Source organism: Microtus oregoni, unplaced genomic scaffold (genome assembly GCF_018167655.1).
Source record: "Microtus oregoni isolate MIOR12 unplaced genomic scaffold, Mior012 000006F_ref0000085, whole genome shotgun sequence".
In the NCBI taxonomy this organism is placed as follows: domain Eukaryota; kingdom Metazoa; phylum Chordata; class Mammalia; order Rodentia; family Cricetidae; genus Microtus; species Microtus oregoni.
In genome coordinates, this window is record NW_024543065.1 from 40,844,220 (window position 1) to 40,857,717 (window position 13,498).

Genomic DNA, 13,498 nt, shown 5'->3' on the forward strand with positions numbered 1-13,498 from the left:
AGGCGGGGCCAAGGCTTCGAGTCCCTATGAAAACGGGTTGTGACTTAAGAAGGAGGCGGGACCTGGAGCTCGGCGTTCGGAAAGAGGAGGACCCTCAGCTTCGGATTCCTTCGGGTACACTCGGTAATTCAAACTCAAGGCGTGGAGGTGGGGCCACAAACTTCGGCTTACTTCGGAGATAGGCGAGTTCGGAATTAGAAGCGTTCACAAACTCGGCCGGATGTAGGCGGGCCCACACGCTTCGGCGTGATTCGGAGATAATCGGTTCCAAAAGTCGCTGTTTAGTGTTAGGCGGGCTCACAAACGCAGCCCGATGTGGGCGGGGCCACACACTTCGGCTTACTTCGGAAATAGTCGGAATCAGACGGGTGGTGTGTGTCAAAGGATAGCAGGATGTAGGCGGGGCCAAAAGCCTGGACTAATTTCGGATAGTTGAATACGTTTTAGGTCACTGTCAAATGCCAGTGAGGCCAGAGGTTTTGTCTGAACTTTGGAAATAATCAGGGGTAAGTGGACTTAGTGGAATAACAAGCGGAGCCAAGAGCTTCTCGAAATAGCTAGCCTTATTTGGGGGAGGAGGAAGGCGGAGCCATAGAAGACCGGAAAAGGCACTACGCGAGACCATTTATAACGGGGCGGGGCCTACAAGACTCGGTAGGCACGGGGGTAGGGCCAAGGGCGGTGACCCTCAAGGGCCCACATGTGGAGACCCTGCGGCCGTGAGAGCTCGCCTCAGGTTTTCAGCTCGGCTAACGTGACGGGATGACGGAGGACGTGCTACGTAGTGCCGGCTCCGCCTCTACTGAGTGTTGGCTAGCAGTTGACTTATGGGCTCTGACCGAAGACAGTGCGACCGAGTGAAGAGAAGTTAAGACGTGCACTGCATCCAGAGTTCAATCGTGGGCGACAGCTTTCGAAACTGGATAGGGAGTGGGCGGGGTCACAGCTGGAGGTGCGACTTGGAAGGGGTGGCTGATTCGACAGAGCCGAGCACTCCCGAATGCGTTCGGTAGTAGAGCCGAGATCACCGGAAGGTTGACACTCTTGTGTTTAGGGTGGGCAGGGCTCCGGATTGAGCCGAACCGAGAATGCTGGAACATCGAACCGTTTGCGCAAGACAGGATTGGGTTCTTTAAAGTCCGCCTAAGTGAATAGGCAGGAAAGACGAACCTCGGAAATTCGACATGGGAGGGTCTGGGTTCCAAGTTTCTAAAAGAGGGTGTGGCTTGAGCAAACCGCCAATCTACGTTGAGGTTCGGGACTTGATGGACACACCCGAAAGAAGACACCCACTTTGCGAAAAGGACGGTGCACCGCTATGGCGGTAGGAGGCGTGATGCGGTGGCACGCATTGGCCGAGATGATGGTCACCAGGAACTGAGGGGGAGCAGAACAGTGGGACCTGGGCGAGGGGCGTGGTCTCGAGCGGTCCTTTCGGGTGGGGCTTGGCCTGGGGAGCAGGTGGCAACCCCGGTCCCGCCCCCTCGGGCTCAGGGGCGGACCTTGCTTGCACGGGGGCGTAGAAGGCTTCAGTCCGGTCTGCGGGGCTGTTTGGGTGACCAACACCCCCACTTTGCAGGAGGATGCTGGTGGTGGAGGTTGCTAATGGCCGCTCGCTGGTGTGGGGAGCTGAGGCCGTGCAGGCGCTGCGGGAGCGCCTGGGAGTCGGGGGCCGCACGGTGGGCGCCCTGCCCCGCGGGCCCCGCCAGAACTCGCGCCTGGGCCTCCCGCTTCTGCTGTTGCCAGAGGAAGCCCGGCTTCTAGCTGAAATAGGCGCCGTGACGCTCGTCAGCGCCCCGCGCCCGGATCCCCGCAATCATGGCTTGGTAAGAAGCGAAAAGGCCCTTGTGGTGGGAAAGCCTGGGATGGCCTGCTTTGGAAGGACGCTGTTGGGAGGTTGTAAACAGGGTCAGGATTCCTGTCTTCCTAAGGGGCCGCAGGCTATGTCTTGGGGTTCCAGTTAAGTTTATTTCTCAGGCCCTAGCATCGTTCAAACGCCAGCAAGAGCAGAGTTTCCAGGAGCAAAGCACTTTGGCAGCCGAGGCCCGTGAGACCCGTCGTCAGGAGCTCCTAGAGAAGATCGTAGAGGGCCAGGCTGCCAAGAAGCAGAAGCTGGAGCAGGATTCAGGGGCGGATGAAGGCCAAGAAGCCAGTGGGAGCGAAGCTACCCAAGGGAGTGAAATCATTGATGATGGCCCGGCGGCCAAGAAGCAGAAGCTGGAGCAGGATTCAGGGGCGGATGAAGGCCAAGAAGCCAGTGGGAGCGAAGCTACCCAAGGGAGTGAAATCATTGATGATGGCCAGGCGGCCAAGAAGCAGAAGCTGGAGCAGGATTCAGGGGCAGATGAAGGCCAAGAAGCCAGTGGGAGCGAAGCTACCCAAGGGAGTGAAACCAGTGATGATGGCCAGGCTTCTGCGGAGCAGGAGGGAGCAGGTGAGAGTAGTGTTTGGAGTTCAGATTTGGGGCAGGAGGGAAGGAAGCTTTAGGGAATTTTAATTGAGGTTTTTGGGGGGATAAGGACACCTTGCCTTGTGGATTCAGTAATTCTTCTCTATACCTTCCCCCAGACTCGTCATCTCCCCCAGACTCTTCATCTCCCCAACCAGGGCCTTCAAACGGGGTGACCCCCTTGCCCAGGTCAGCCCTGCTCATCCAGCTGGCCACGGCCAGGCCTCGGCCGGTAAAGGCTAAGCCTCTGGACTGGCGTGTGCAGTCCAAAGACTGGCCCCATGCTGGCCGCCCTGCCCACGAGCTGCGCTACAGCATCTACCGAGACCTGTGGGAGAGAGGCTTCTTCCTCAGCGCAGCTGGGAAGTTCGGTGGTGACTTCCTGGTCTATCCTGGTGAGTTCAGGTTTGGGCTCTGGTGGCTATACCTTTACTGCTGGTCTTTATTTATTATGTACTTTCTCTTTTGTCTACCCCCTGGGGACTCAATGCCCTGGAGACTCAGGGAAGGACAGTGGATAATGAGAGAGTTTTCCTGAGCTCCTGGAGAGTAGTTTAATAACTTGTTTGGCTTGAGTCAGTGTCACATTAGGTCTCCAAGACTAGCTTGGAATTTGCTATGCTGCACAAGCTAGCCTTGGAATGCAAAGTCTTCCTTTCCCTGCTTCCCAAGTGCTGGGATTACAGGCTTGTGTCACAGCAGCTGGCTTGATTTAGTAACTCTTGATAAATATGATCTAGAAGATTGGCTTAGAAATCCTTACAAATGTGCGCAAAATATATGAGCGCATGCCCTGCAGAATTCTTTATGGAATTGAAAGATTAAAAGCAGCAAAGTCACTATTAGTAAGGGCAAAACATAAAAATTAATCTGAGAGAGGTGGTCCCAGCCCTGGGGAGGCAGAGGCAGGTGCATCCCTGAGTTCCAGGCAACAGCACCAGGTTGTGATGGCGCAAATCTTTATTCCCCGCACCAGGGAAACAGAGACAAGTGGATCTTTGTGAGTTCAAGGTCAGCCTGGTGTACAGGGTGAGTTCCAGGATTGGCTCCATAGCTACTCAGAAACCCTGTCTTGAAAAGCAACAACAAAAAAGCAACCCAGTTGTCCAAGAACATAGTGTTAATTTTTTTTTTTTTTTTGGTTTTTTTGAGAAAGGGTTTCTCTGTGGCTTTGGAGCCTGTCCTGGAACTAGCTCTGTAGACCAGGCTGGTCTCGAACTCACAGAGATCTGCCTGCCTCTGCCTCCCAAGTGCTGGGATTAAAGGCGTGTGCCACCACCACCCGTCCATAGTGTTAATTTTCAAATAATTAATGTGTAGGATTGTAGTTGGGTATGGTGGTGCATGTCTCTAGTGATAACTGAAGGCATAGCTAGTTTGAGACTAGCTTTGGCTGCATGATAACCCATCTCAAGAAAGAAAAGAAAAATGGGGTGTGATGACTATGCCTATAATCTTAGCTCTTTAGAATTCGAGACAGGAGGATTGCCACAAGTTTAAGACTTGTATAGGCTATATAGTGAGGTCAGGCCAACCAGGGCTGGGTATCCAGACCCTGTCTGAAAACAGAAAAAGTATAGGATCATGCATGTGAAAACTATAATCAAAAGTGAAACAAAATGGTAAGTGTGTGGTAGATTGTGTGTTGATATGGATATGCAGATGCCTGCATGGCATTTAAGTTGCTGTGGTCATTGACATTCTAGCTAGGTCTCAGTATGCCTGTATTCCTACTTGGGAAACTGAAGCATAATTTCTTTGACCTGAGATTAAAAAACCAACCTATGCAACATATGAAACATAGTGAGACTCCTATTTGTAGATAAAACTACTGCGGCCTAAAATTGCTAGTTTAAATCAGTTAATTTCATGGTGCTTTTTCATTTTTTGTTTTTTGAGTTGGAAGCAATCTTCTTGCTGTTGGCCTCCTGGGAGCTAGGATGACAAATGTGTGCCACCACATCCAGCTCTAATTCTATGCATTAAATTGAACCATAAACTAAACTATTTGTCCTCTTCTTTTCTTTCCTATAACAGGGTGATCCCTGACTGTCCTCAAATGTGGAAGTGCTGAGATGATTTAAATGCATAAGCATTCAGGTCTGGCACTGACCAATTAGTTCTAATATGTCAATATTTCTAAAACAGTGAGTACTCAGTGTACCGGACACGGAGAGAATCCTTGTTGCCTATGAAATAGTGTCCAAAGCCTCAATCACTGTAATGCTTCTAAATTTATTTTTAAATTTTGCCTGAGGCTCAGAATTGCTAAATGACCAGGAAAACAGTTAGCAGGATTAGTTTCTCAAGCATTTTGATGTACCCTCTCAGCCGATTGGAGTCTTTTAACAGCCAGAGACTCGCACGTTTGGCTAAACTCTTGCCAGGAACCCATCTGCCAGGCAGGGACATAGCAACAGTCTCCTTAGAATGCTTCACAGTCTCATGGTTTAGATTCTCACCTCCTCCCCCCTCTTAAAGATTGTTGGTTTTGTTTTTTGGTGTTATGTGCGTGGGTGCACAGGGAGATCGGAAGATGGTATCAGATTCTCCTGGAGCTGGAATTACAGGCAGCTGGGAGGTCGATGTGAGTGCGAGGAACTGAACTCTGGTCCTCTGGAAGAGTGGTAGATTAGTTGCTGAGCCATCTCTCCAGCTCTCCGTTTTTAATTTTCATTGCCTGTGATTCACCCTCTTGTATAGTCTTATTCAGGTTCCTGTCCTGCTAACTTAGATTCACCTGTTCCAGGGACAGACTGTCAGCTGTTCAGTTACCAAGCCCTCCGAGGGCCTCTGCTTCCAGAGCATGTGGCTGCAGTGCTGCACTGGCGGAGCCTACAAAACTAACCCGTGTTTACCGTCTGGCACTTCTTTGTGGGGAAATCCTATTGATAATCTACTTGTTTCTTTTTTTCTTTTTCTTTTTTTTCTTCTGATACAGGGTTTCACAGTAGCCTTGGCTATCCTGGAACTCGCTCTGTAGACCAGCCTGACCTGGAACTCAAAGACCTCCATTTGTCTCTGCCTCCCGAGTGCTGGGATTGGCATAGGACTTTGATTTTTGCTTTATTCTATTATAAAATCTTTTCTTCTTTAGTCTATTAGAGTCCCGGCCTGGTCCTGTTAATGTTTTATGGTTGCACTAGAGATCAAATCTTGCCTGTGCTCCATAAGTGGTCTGCAGCTACATCCCAGCACTTATGACTTATCTTTCAATCTTGACTTGCTTTCTTTTGTTTCTTTTTCATCTTTTATTTTGGTAAAAATGTCTGTATGGTACCCAGGTTGGCCTTGAACTCCTAAGCTCAAAGAGTCTCCTGGCCTAAGCCTTCTGTGTGCTTGAGGTTACAAGCTGTCTCACCATATCTTTTAATCATGATAGTTGCGTATTGCTTAGTCTTACAGGTGTACCTTGTACCACGGAAGTAACCATTCTTTGCTTTCTCTTCTGTGTCTTGGCAGTTGTGAACCATCTTGGGCCATTAAAGCCAACCTGGGTCACATGAAACAGCTATCTCAGAAAACAATGGAAAAAGAGGGCTGGAGAGATGGCTCAATGGTGTTCTTGCAGAGAACCCAGATCTTGTCCCCAGCACTTGCATGGTGGCTCAAAACCACTTCTAACCCCAGTTCTGTGGGACCTAATGTCCTCTTCTGGTCTAGGCAGGTACCAGGCACACGCATGGTACACATACACGCATGCAGGCAAGCAAACACTCATATACTTTAAATAAATAAATCAAAAGAACATGTTAGAATACTTAATCTACACAAGGCCCTGACTTCCGTACACAGTACTACAAAGGAACCTAAAATGCAGTAAGTAGAAGGATCTGTTGCCAGTGCTCCAGCCCCTCCAGATGGGAACTGCTATGCATCTGTCTCTTTCTCCCAGGTGACCCGCTGCGATTCCACGCTCACTACATTGCTCAGTGCTGGGCTGCTGAGGACCCCATCCCACTTCAGGACCTGGTCTCTGCCGGCCGCCTGGGAACCAGTGTCAGAAAGACCCTGCTTCTCTGCTCCCCTCAGCCTGATGGGAAGGTGGTCTACACCTCCCTACAGTGGGCTAGCCTGCAGTAAGCTGCAGATTGAGGGGGGTGTGGCTATGTGTCCAAGAACCCTCCTAGATGGTCAACTCCTCCTCCTTCTCACCCCTCATCTTGCATGGAGGCTTGTGTTCTCCCGCCTTGCCTGATTCCAGAGTTTTGAACACTAAATACTTTATAGTTTTTTTTTCCTGTTTTAAGGCGCTTACTAGCTATGTTGTTTTATTTTTCTGTCTCCAAACTGTGAGCTTGTTCAGAGTTGAGACTGCTCTTATTTGGCTCTTCTGTTTTCTAAAGGGCAGTTCTCAATAAATTTGTTGAATAAATGTTCGTATTTTGAGTCCTTACAACAATCTCTGGAATGTGGAGCTTTTAATCCTGTATTCAGATGAGAAAGGAAAGGGGAAATGACTTGCCCAGGTCACAAAACTAATAACTACCAGGCCTGGGACATTATACTTGGTCTTTCTGATTCTGCCTCTCTGCATCCCATGAAATTGTGCCTTGAAGATTTTTTTATTATGCTTATATATTATCTGCATACATGTGTATGCGTGTGGGTACAAAGTGCCATGGAACATATGCGGAGATCAGGACAATTTATGAGAGCCTGTTCTCTTTTTCACCATTTGGGTCTCAGGGATTAAACTCAGATTGTTAGGCTTGCCATCAAACAACTTTAACTGCTGAGCCATTTCACTGGTCGTCTTGAGATTTCTACAAATCATTTCAGATGCATATAAAGGTCATAACTAAAAATGCTGCATGAGCTGCTTGTGGTGGTGTATACCAGTTTAGTAAGACATGCTGAAGAGGCAAAGGCAGAAGGATCATGAGTTTGAGGTCTACTTGGGCTACAGGTTTGAGGCTATAGAGATGGCTCAGTAGTTAACCTTTTCCAAAGGACCTAAGTTCAGTTTCAAACACCCATATAGGACAGCTCACAAGTGCCTGTAGCATCATTTTCAGGGAATTTGCTACCCTATTCTGTCCTCCAAAGGCAACTGTACTCAGGTGCATATACCCACACATATATACACAATTAAAAAGAGCTGGGCGCCGGGCCGTGGTGGCGCACGCCTTTAATCCCAGCACTAGGGAGGCAGAGACAGGCAGATCTCTGAGTTCAAGGCCAGCCTGGTCTACAAGAGCTAGTTCCAGGACTGGAACCAAAAAAAAAAAAAAAAAACCCTACAGAGAAACCCTGTCTCAAAAAAATTCCAAAAAACAAAAACAAGCAAAAAAAAAAACAAAGCTGGGTGTGGTGCTATGTACATTTAATACCAGTACTCAGGAGAAGCAGGAGGATCTTTGAGTTAAAAGCTAGCCTAGTCTACATAGCAAGATCAGGCCAAGAAGGCCTGTCTCAGGTACATAAGGGCTGGAGAGATGGTTAGGTTAGGAATACTTGATATTCTTGCAGAGAACCTGGGTATGGTTCACAGCATACACAGGGCTCACAATTATCCATAACTCCAGTCTCTGGGCATCTAACCCCTTCTGGCCTTTGAAGGCACTAGGTGTACACATGGGACAGGTGCATATATGCAGATAAGACACCTGTACACATTAAATCATTTTTAAAAGTTAAGAATTGAGACTGGAAAGATGACTCAGCAGTTAAGAGTCCTGCTGCTCTTCCAGAGGACCCAAGTTCAATTCCCAGCACCCAGATGGCAGCTCACAGCTGTAACTCCAGCTCCAGGGGATTTGTCACCCTCATACAAACATACAGGCAAAATACCAATGCATGTAAAATAAGAATAAAAATCAAATATATGGCCGGGCGGTGGTGGCGCACGCCTTTAATCCCAGCACTCGGGAGGCAGAGGCAGGCGGATATCTGTGAGTTCGAGACCAGCCTGGTCTACAGAGCTAGTTCCAGGACAGGCTCCAAAGCCACAGAGAAACCCTGTCTCGAAAAACCAAAAAAAAAAAAAAAAAATCAAATATATGACACATAGTAAACTGTCTACTACCTGTTGCTACCCGTTCCCTCCCCTCTCTTCCCAGACTAAATGAGCAAGATCCTTGCCATCTGAATATATAAATGCAAATTGAAGTAAAAGTAAAGAATACCCAATCTAGACCTAGTGTTACAGGCCTGTCCTCGTAGCTACTCAGGGACAGAGGCAGGGACATCGTCCCTATGCGTGTGAGGCTAGCCTGTCTACATAGTTCCGGGATAGCCAGGGCTAGCTGCATAGACCCCCTCAAAAATAAATAAAGGTGTGGTGGTGCACGTCTTTAATACCAGCACTTGGGAGGCAGAGGCAGGTGGATCCCTCCTGAGTTCCAGGCCTGTCTACGTTGTCAGCTCCAGGACAGCCAGGACTAAGTAGAAAGACTAGTGGGCAGGGGTACCAACTAAACGAATAAATTATGTGCAGGAAAATGGGTTGTAAACTCAGCACTTGAGAAATATAGGCAGAGGAGGATCTTGAATTCCGTCATTTGGTGGGAAACCCTGTCTCAAAAACAATAGAGACATATGCCACGGTGATGGGGGTATTTTCTTCTCGAAGAGTTCCTCACTCCGGATATATCTAGGTTTGTGTCAAGCTCACAAAACCAAACCAGCACAGCATGCATACTTCAATATATGGCCCTAAAATTCTAGCATTTGTAAAGCCAGGGCTGGACATTGTTATGAGACTGAGACATTGATGGGGAACCAAGGCGGCCCTGAATTTCCCAAGAGTCTTTGCTAAAACAAAAAGTGACAACTTCAGAGCGTTACTCTATGCCTTTGCCCTAGAAGTGGCAGCCTCGCCGGGCGGTGGTGGCGCACGCCTTTAATCCCAGCCTAAGGGAGGCAGAGGTAGGCACATCTCTGAGTTCGAGGCCAGCCTGGTCTACGAGAGCGAGTTCCAGGACAGGCTCCAAAGCTACTGAGAAACCCTGTCTCGAAAAAAAACAAAAAAAAATTATAATAAAAAAAATTAAAAAGTGGCAGCTTCGTTAATGATTAGCTGAAGCGTTAATGATTGGATTAAACAAGAATGTACCCGCTTCAGCTATTCAGCCGCCTAAACACCTCACTGGTAAGTCCGCCCAGCTCAGGGCCGCTCTGGCCCAACCGTTCTACTCTATGGTTTTCCCGCTTCTGATAGGCGAAGCAGCGAGCGGTGCGTAGTGACGTCACGACAAGGCGACGTTACTATAAGACCGCGGTTCTGCGGCAGCGTGTCTCTTTTTCGCCCGTCGTGAGCTCCTAGGTGAGTTTTGGGAGTGCTGTCTAGTTGGCTTTTTGGGGGTAACGGAGCCATTCATAAGTTTACGTGTACACTAGGGAAGAGGGGCGGGAAGAAGGTGGTCGGACATATTACAGTACGGTGGTGGGACGATCTCAGTTCCAAATTTTCTAAGGCGGATCTAGCTAGGCCCGAGTTGGTGCGGGGCTGTGGTGTGCTAGCCGGGCATTGCTGCGCATGCCTCACGACATTTTTGTTTCAAACATGACCCTTTGCGCAGGCGCGGCAGCCCTAGAGACGCCAACATGCCGGTTGCCAGAAGTTGGGTTTGTCGTAAGACCTATGTGACCCCACGGAGACCCTTCGAGAAGTCGCGTCTCGACCAGGAACTGAAACTCATCGGTGAGTGACCAAGGTGGAATTTCGGGTTGGGGGTGAAGGGAGAGTTAGGCCGTCATGAGGTCGGTCTCCCACGTGCTCGTCATGGGCGCCATCGCCGCAGAGGATTGTGGTTTGGTTTAGATTCGTCTTGTGTTCAAAAGTCGCCAGTGTTGGGGCTGGAGAGATGGCTCAGTGGTTAAGAGCATTGCCTGCTCTTCCAAAGGTCCTGAGTTCAATTCCCAGCAACCACATGGTGGCTCACAACCATCTGTAAAGAGGTCTGGTGCCCTCTTCCGGCCTTCAGGCATACATACAGAATACTGTATACATAATAAATAAATAGATATTAAAAAAAAAAGTCGCCAGTGTAGTAACTCTGGCCCTGTGGTTCCCTCCCGACCACGTGTAGGAGAATATGGGCTCCGGAACAAGCGTGAGGTGTGGAGAGTCAAATTTACTCTGGCCAAGATCCGCAAGGCCGCCCGAGAGCTGCTAACGCTGGACGAAAAGGACCCACGGCGTCTTTTTGAAGGTGTGTATGGAGCCCGTCTTAAGAATGGGTGGTCCCGTGCGGGCTTGTTGAGTTTTTAGGCAATATTGTGGTTTTGAACGGTATGACGCTGAACAAATTGGGCTAGTTGGGAATATTTGGTGTAAATTGGCCCGGAACTCAGATGCAGCCAAGTCTCGCCTGTGAACTTACGGAAATGTAGAAGTGTTGGGTTAGCCACCTCACTTGGAATTTTCAACACAGTTAAAACAGATTCATATTTTGGAGTTAGTTACAGGAGAATGGGGAAGCTGCAGATATATGAGGTTTCTTGTTTTATTAAGCAAAATAAAAAAATTGTCAAAGCCTTCTAGGGATCTCATTTTATCGTGAAACAATCTGGCTAATGTTAGGAATGAAAAGCCCTGGAGTTGTGGTGTTGGCACTGCCTTGATTCGGAGCTAGACTTTCCCATGTGACTACCAGGAAGGGTCTGTCTCCTAATTGACAGATTTCAGATTAGAAGTTGAACGCTTTAATAATACCTGTTTGTGCCACAAGGAGGCTAGATGAGTTAATTTTTTAGAGCTCTGGGTTAGCCTACCAAATCGCAAAGAACAGCTTAATGGCGGGCCGTGCTCGTGTCTTAGCTCTCAGTGTGCACTTAGTTTCTCTTCATAAAACATTCTGAATGTTTTGTGTTTGGGTCGTTTAATTGTAATAGTATTCCTTTTGGGGATTTTTCATTTTTGTATTTGTGTCTAACTGGTATTTATATAAAACGTTGGGAATTGAGCCTGTATTTTAGGATGCTGGGTGCGTTTTTTTTTTTTCAGTTTGGTTTTTTATATTTAGGGTTTATTGCTAGGTGACTGGACCTTCACGGTGTTTCAAGCTCATAAGGGAATAGTAGTCTGAAGGATAGATAGGGTTGTTCTATATATCTTGTGGGTCTTGTGCTATGTAGTCAGGATTGTCTTGATCTCTCCTTGCCCTAGCTGCCCAGGTACTGTGATTCTTGTGAAGTTAGCATGTTTTCTTAAGTTTAAAATTAAAGTGCCTGTCTTAGAGATGAAGGTTGTGAAAAGCTGTAAGCCTGTGATATAATACCTGCCGAAAGGGTGACCCAGTGGCAATTTCAGTGTCTCAAGCCTGGAGCGCTTAGAAGAAAGGTTATCAATTAGGCACGTCACTGTCGTTCTTTTCTCCTGTGTTCTTTGCAAAAATGGGAGGAAGTTGTAGTAACTTGCCTCTTCTGGGGGCTCTGAGGTGAGGAAGTCGGGTCTTTATTTGGGTTACACCCCCTCCCCCCAGGCAATGCTCTGCTGAGGCGACTTGTTCGCATTGGGGTGCTGGATGAGGGCAAGATGAAGCTGGATTACATCCTGGGCCTGAAGATTGAAGATTTCTTGGAGAGGCGGCTGCAGACCCAGGTCTTCAAGCTGGGTTTGGCGAAATCTATTCACCATGCCCGTGTGCTCATCCGCCAGCGTCACATCAGGTAAGCTGCAGCTGGGCCTGTAAGTAAGCCTTACTTTGCCTTATCTGCAATGTTGGTTTCCTTTGCTAAGCTGCTGTCCCTATCTCCTGTGTAGCCTTTGGAGCTGACAAATCTGAGTTTACCCTGAGGGTTCAGAGTGAAAGCTTATGGGGAATTGGGAACAACCCCATAGCCCAGCGCAAGAGTCACTGCGGCTCAAGCCGTACACCTTGCGAAGGTCTCTGCCAGGCATGCAAGCAGCTGGACAGGTAATAGCTCTTGGTGCTCTCTTGGAGAGGATAGAGTTGATGTTGGGGTGGTGGTGAAACGGACATTGGAGGTTACTGTGTTAGTTCCAACACAGACCCTCATTGCTATATTTGTATTTGTTAGTTTGCCAGTTGGTAATCAACCTGTCTGAAGTGAGGTTCAGGTGAGGGGAAATTGCGTACTCTTTTGTAAATGAGCACCAATCGTGAGAGCTGTGTAGGGCATAGGCTCAGATTCTCCCTCATCAACTTCATCTATGGGCAGAGATGTACTCTGAGGTGATGTGAGCCTTAGTACCTAAAGCATTTGTATAGGCTCTGGTTCCAAGGCTGCCCGTAGACAACTGAGGTCAGGAGTGCCCATCAGCCCGCTGTCAAGGACAGGACCAGAAATTGTTTACCTCTCACCTTGTCCCTTTAACCTGTGCTTCTCACTCAGGGTCCGCAAGCAGGTGGTGAACATCCCATCCTTCATTGTTCGTCTGGACTCCCAGAAGCACATTGATTTCTCCCTCCGGTCTCCTTATGGTGGTGGCCGACCAGGCCGAGTGAAGAGGAAGAATGCCAAGAAGGGCCAGGGTGGTGCCGGAGCTGGTGATGATGAAGAAGAAGATTAAGTTAATGGTCTCCCTGGACTGGAGAATTGTCTAGTTTCCAGTTGGCTAATAAAACAGAATTAACACTTGGTTTAATGGTGTGCCTTGGCTCTGAACACAGCTTCTGCAGTGGGAAGAAGCCACTGTTAGATGTAGGCAACATGTTTGACCAGATGCTCTGTGTGATTGGTCTTGTTTAGTGGGCAACAGTGGAAAGAAAAATGGCAACCCAGCCATCTGCAGCCGAATGAATGTTCAGTGAGGTTGACTGGTATGAACTTGCAGCTAGGTGGCTTCTGTTTTGTGGATTGTTTCTCAAGATGCGGTTTTGGTTAGCAGGAAATAAGCCAGTGAGCCTTTTCCCCGGGGCAGCTTAAGAAATTATCAGCTGAAGTTTTGTGTTTTCATGGTCAGGAGGGAGGCTGGCTTCCTCATTTTCTATTTTGTCTTCTGGGAAGCTTGAGTCAGAATAGAGGGTGCGGTTGCATCTCTGAGGAAGTGAGAACTGCTTGAAATTGAAAAGCAAAGTGTCCAGTAAGGACACTTGATTTGGTAATGTGTTTCGGTCCTTGAAAGAGGATTTCAGGTCA

General features: G+C 48.3%; 2 protein-coding genes across 6 annotated transcripts; both read left to right on the forward strand.

Moving 5' to 3' along the window:
- Window positions 1–105: 105 nt before the first annotated feature.
- Tsen34 (tRNA splicing endonuclease subunit 34) lies at window positions 106–6,848 on the forward strand. Of its 5 annotated transcripts, XM_041654977.1 has the most exons (6): window positions 957–1,324; window positions 1,580–1,826; window positions 1,978–2,121; window positions 2,227–2,434; window positions 2,569–2,844; window positions 6,345–6,848. In XM_041654977.1, exons 1-6 carry the CDS (start codon window positions 1,185–1,187, stop codon window positions 6,530–6,532), a joined length of 1,203 nt encoding a protein of 400 aa, XP_041510911.1. In that variant the 5' UTR covers window positions 957–1,184; the 3' UTR covers window positions 6,533–6,848. The 5 variants fall into 5 exon arrangements, with proteins under 5 accessions (XP_041510914.1, XP_041510912.1, XP_041510913.1 ...); XM_041654980.1 differs by lacking the exon at window positions 957–1,324 and adding an exon at window positions 106–123 and having other exon boundaries at window positions 1,978–2,434; XM_041654978.1 differs by lacking the exon at window positions 957–1,324 and adding an exon at window positions 351–506 and having other exon boundaries at window positions 1,978–2,434.
- Window positions 6,849–9,676: 2,828 nt separating this feature from the next.
- On the forward strand, window positions 9,677–12,999 carry Rps9 (ribosomal protein S9). The gene is made up of 5 exons (XM_041654987.1): window positions 9,677–9,716; window positions 9,973–10,094; window positions 10,483–10,605; window positions 11,878–12,064; window positions 12,752–12,999. The coding sequence occupies exons 2-5, from the start codon at window positions 9,998–10,000 to the stop codon at window positions 12,927–12,929; spliced, it is 585 nt and encodes a 194-aa protein (XP_041510921.1). The 5' UTR covers window positions 9,677–9,716; window positions 9,973–9,997; the 3' UTR covers window positions 12,930–12,999.
- The last annotated feature ends 499 nt before the right edge of the window (window positions 13,000–13,498 follow it).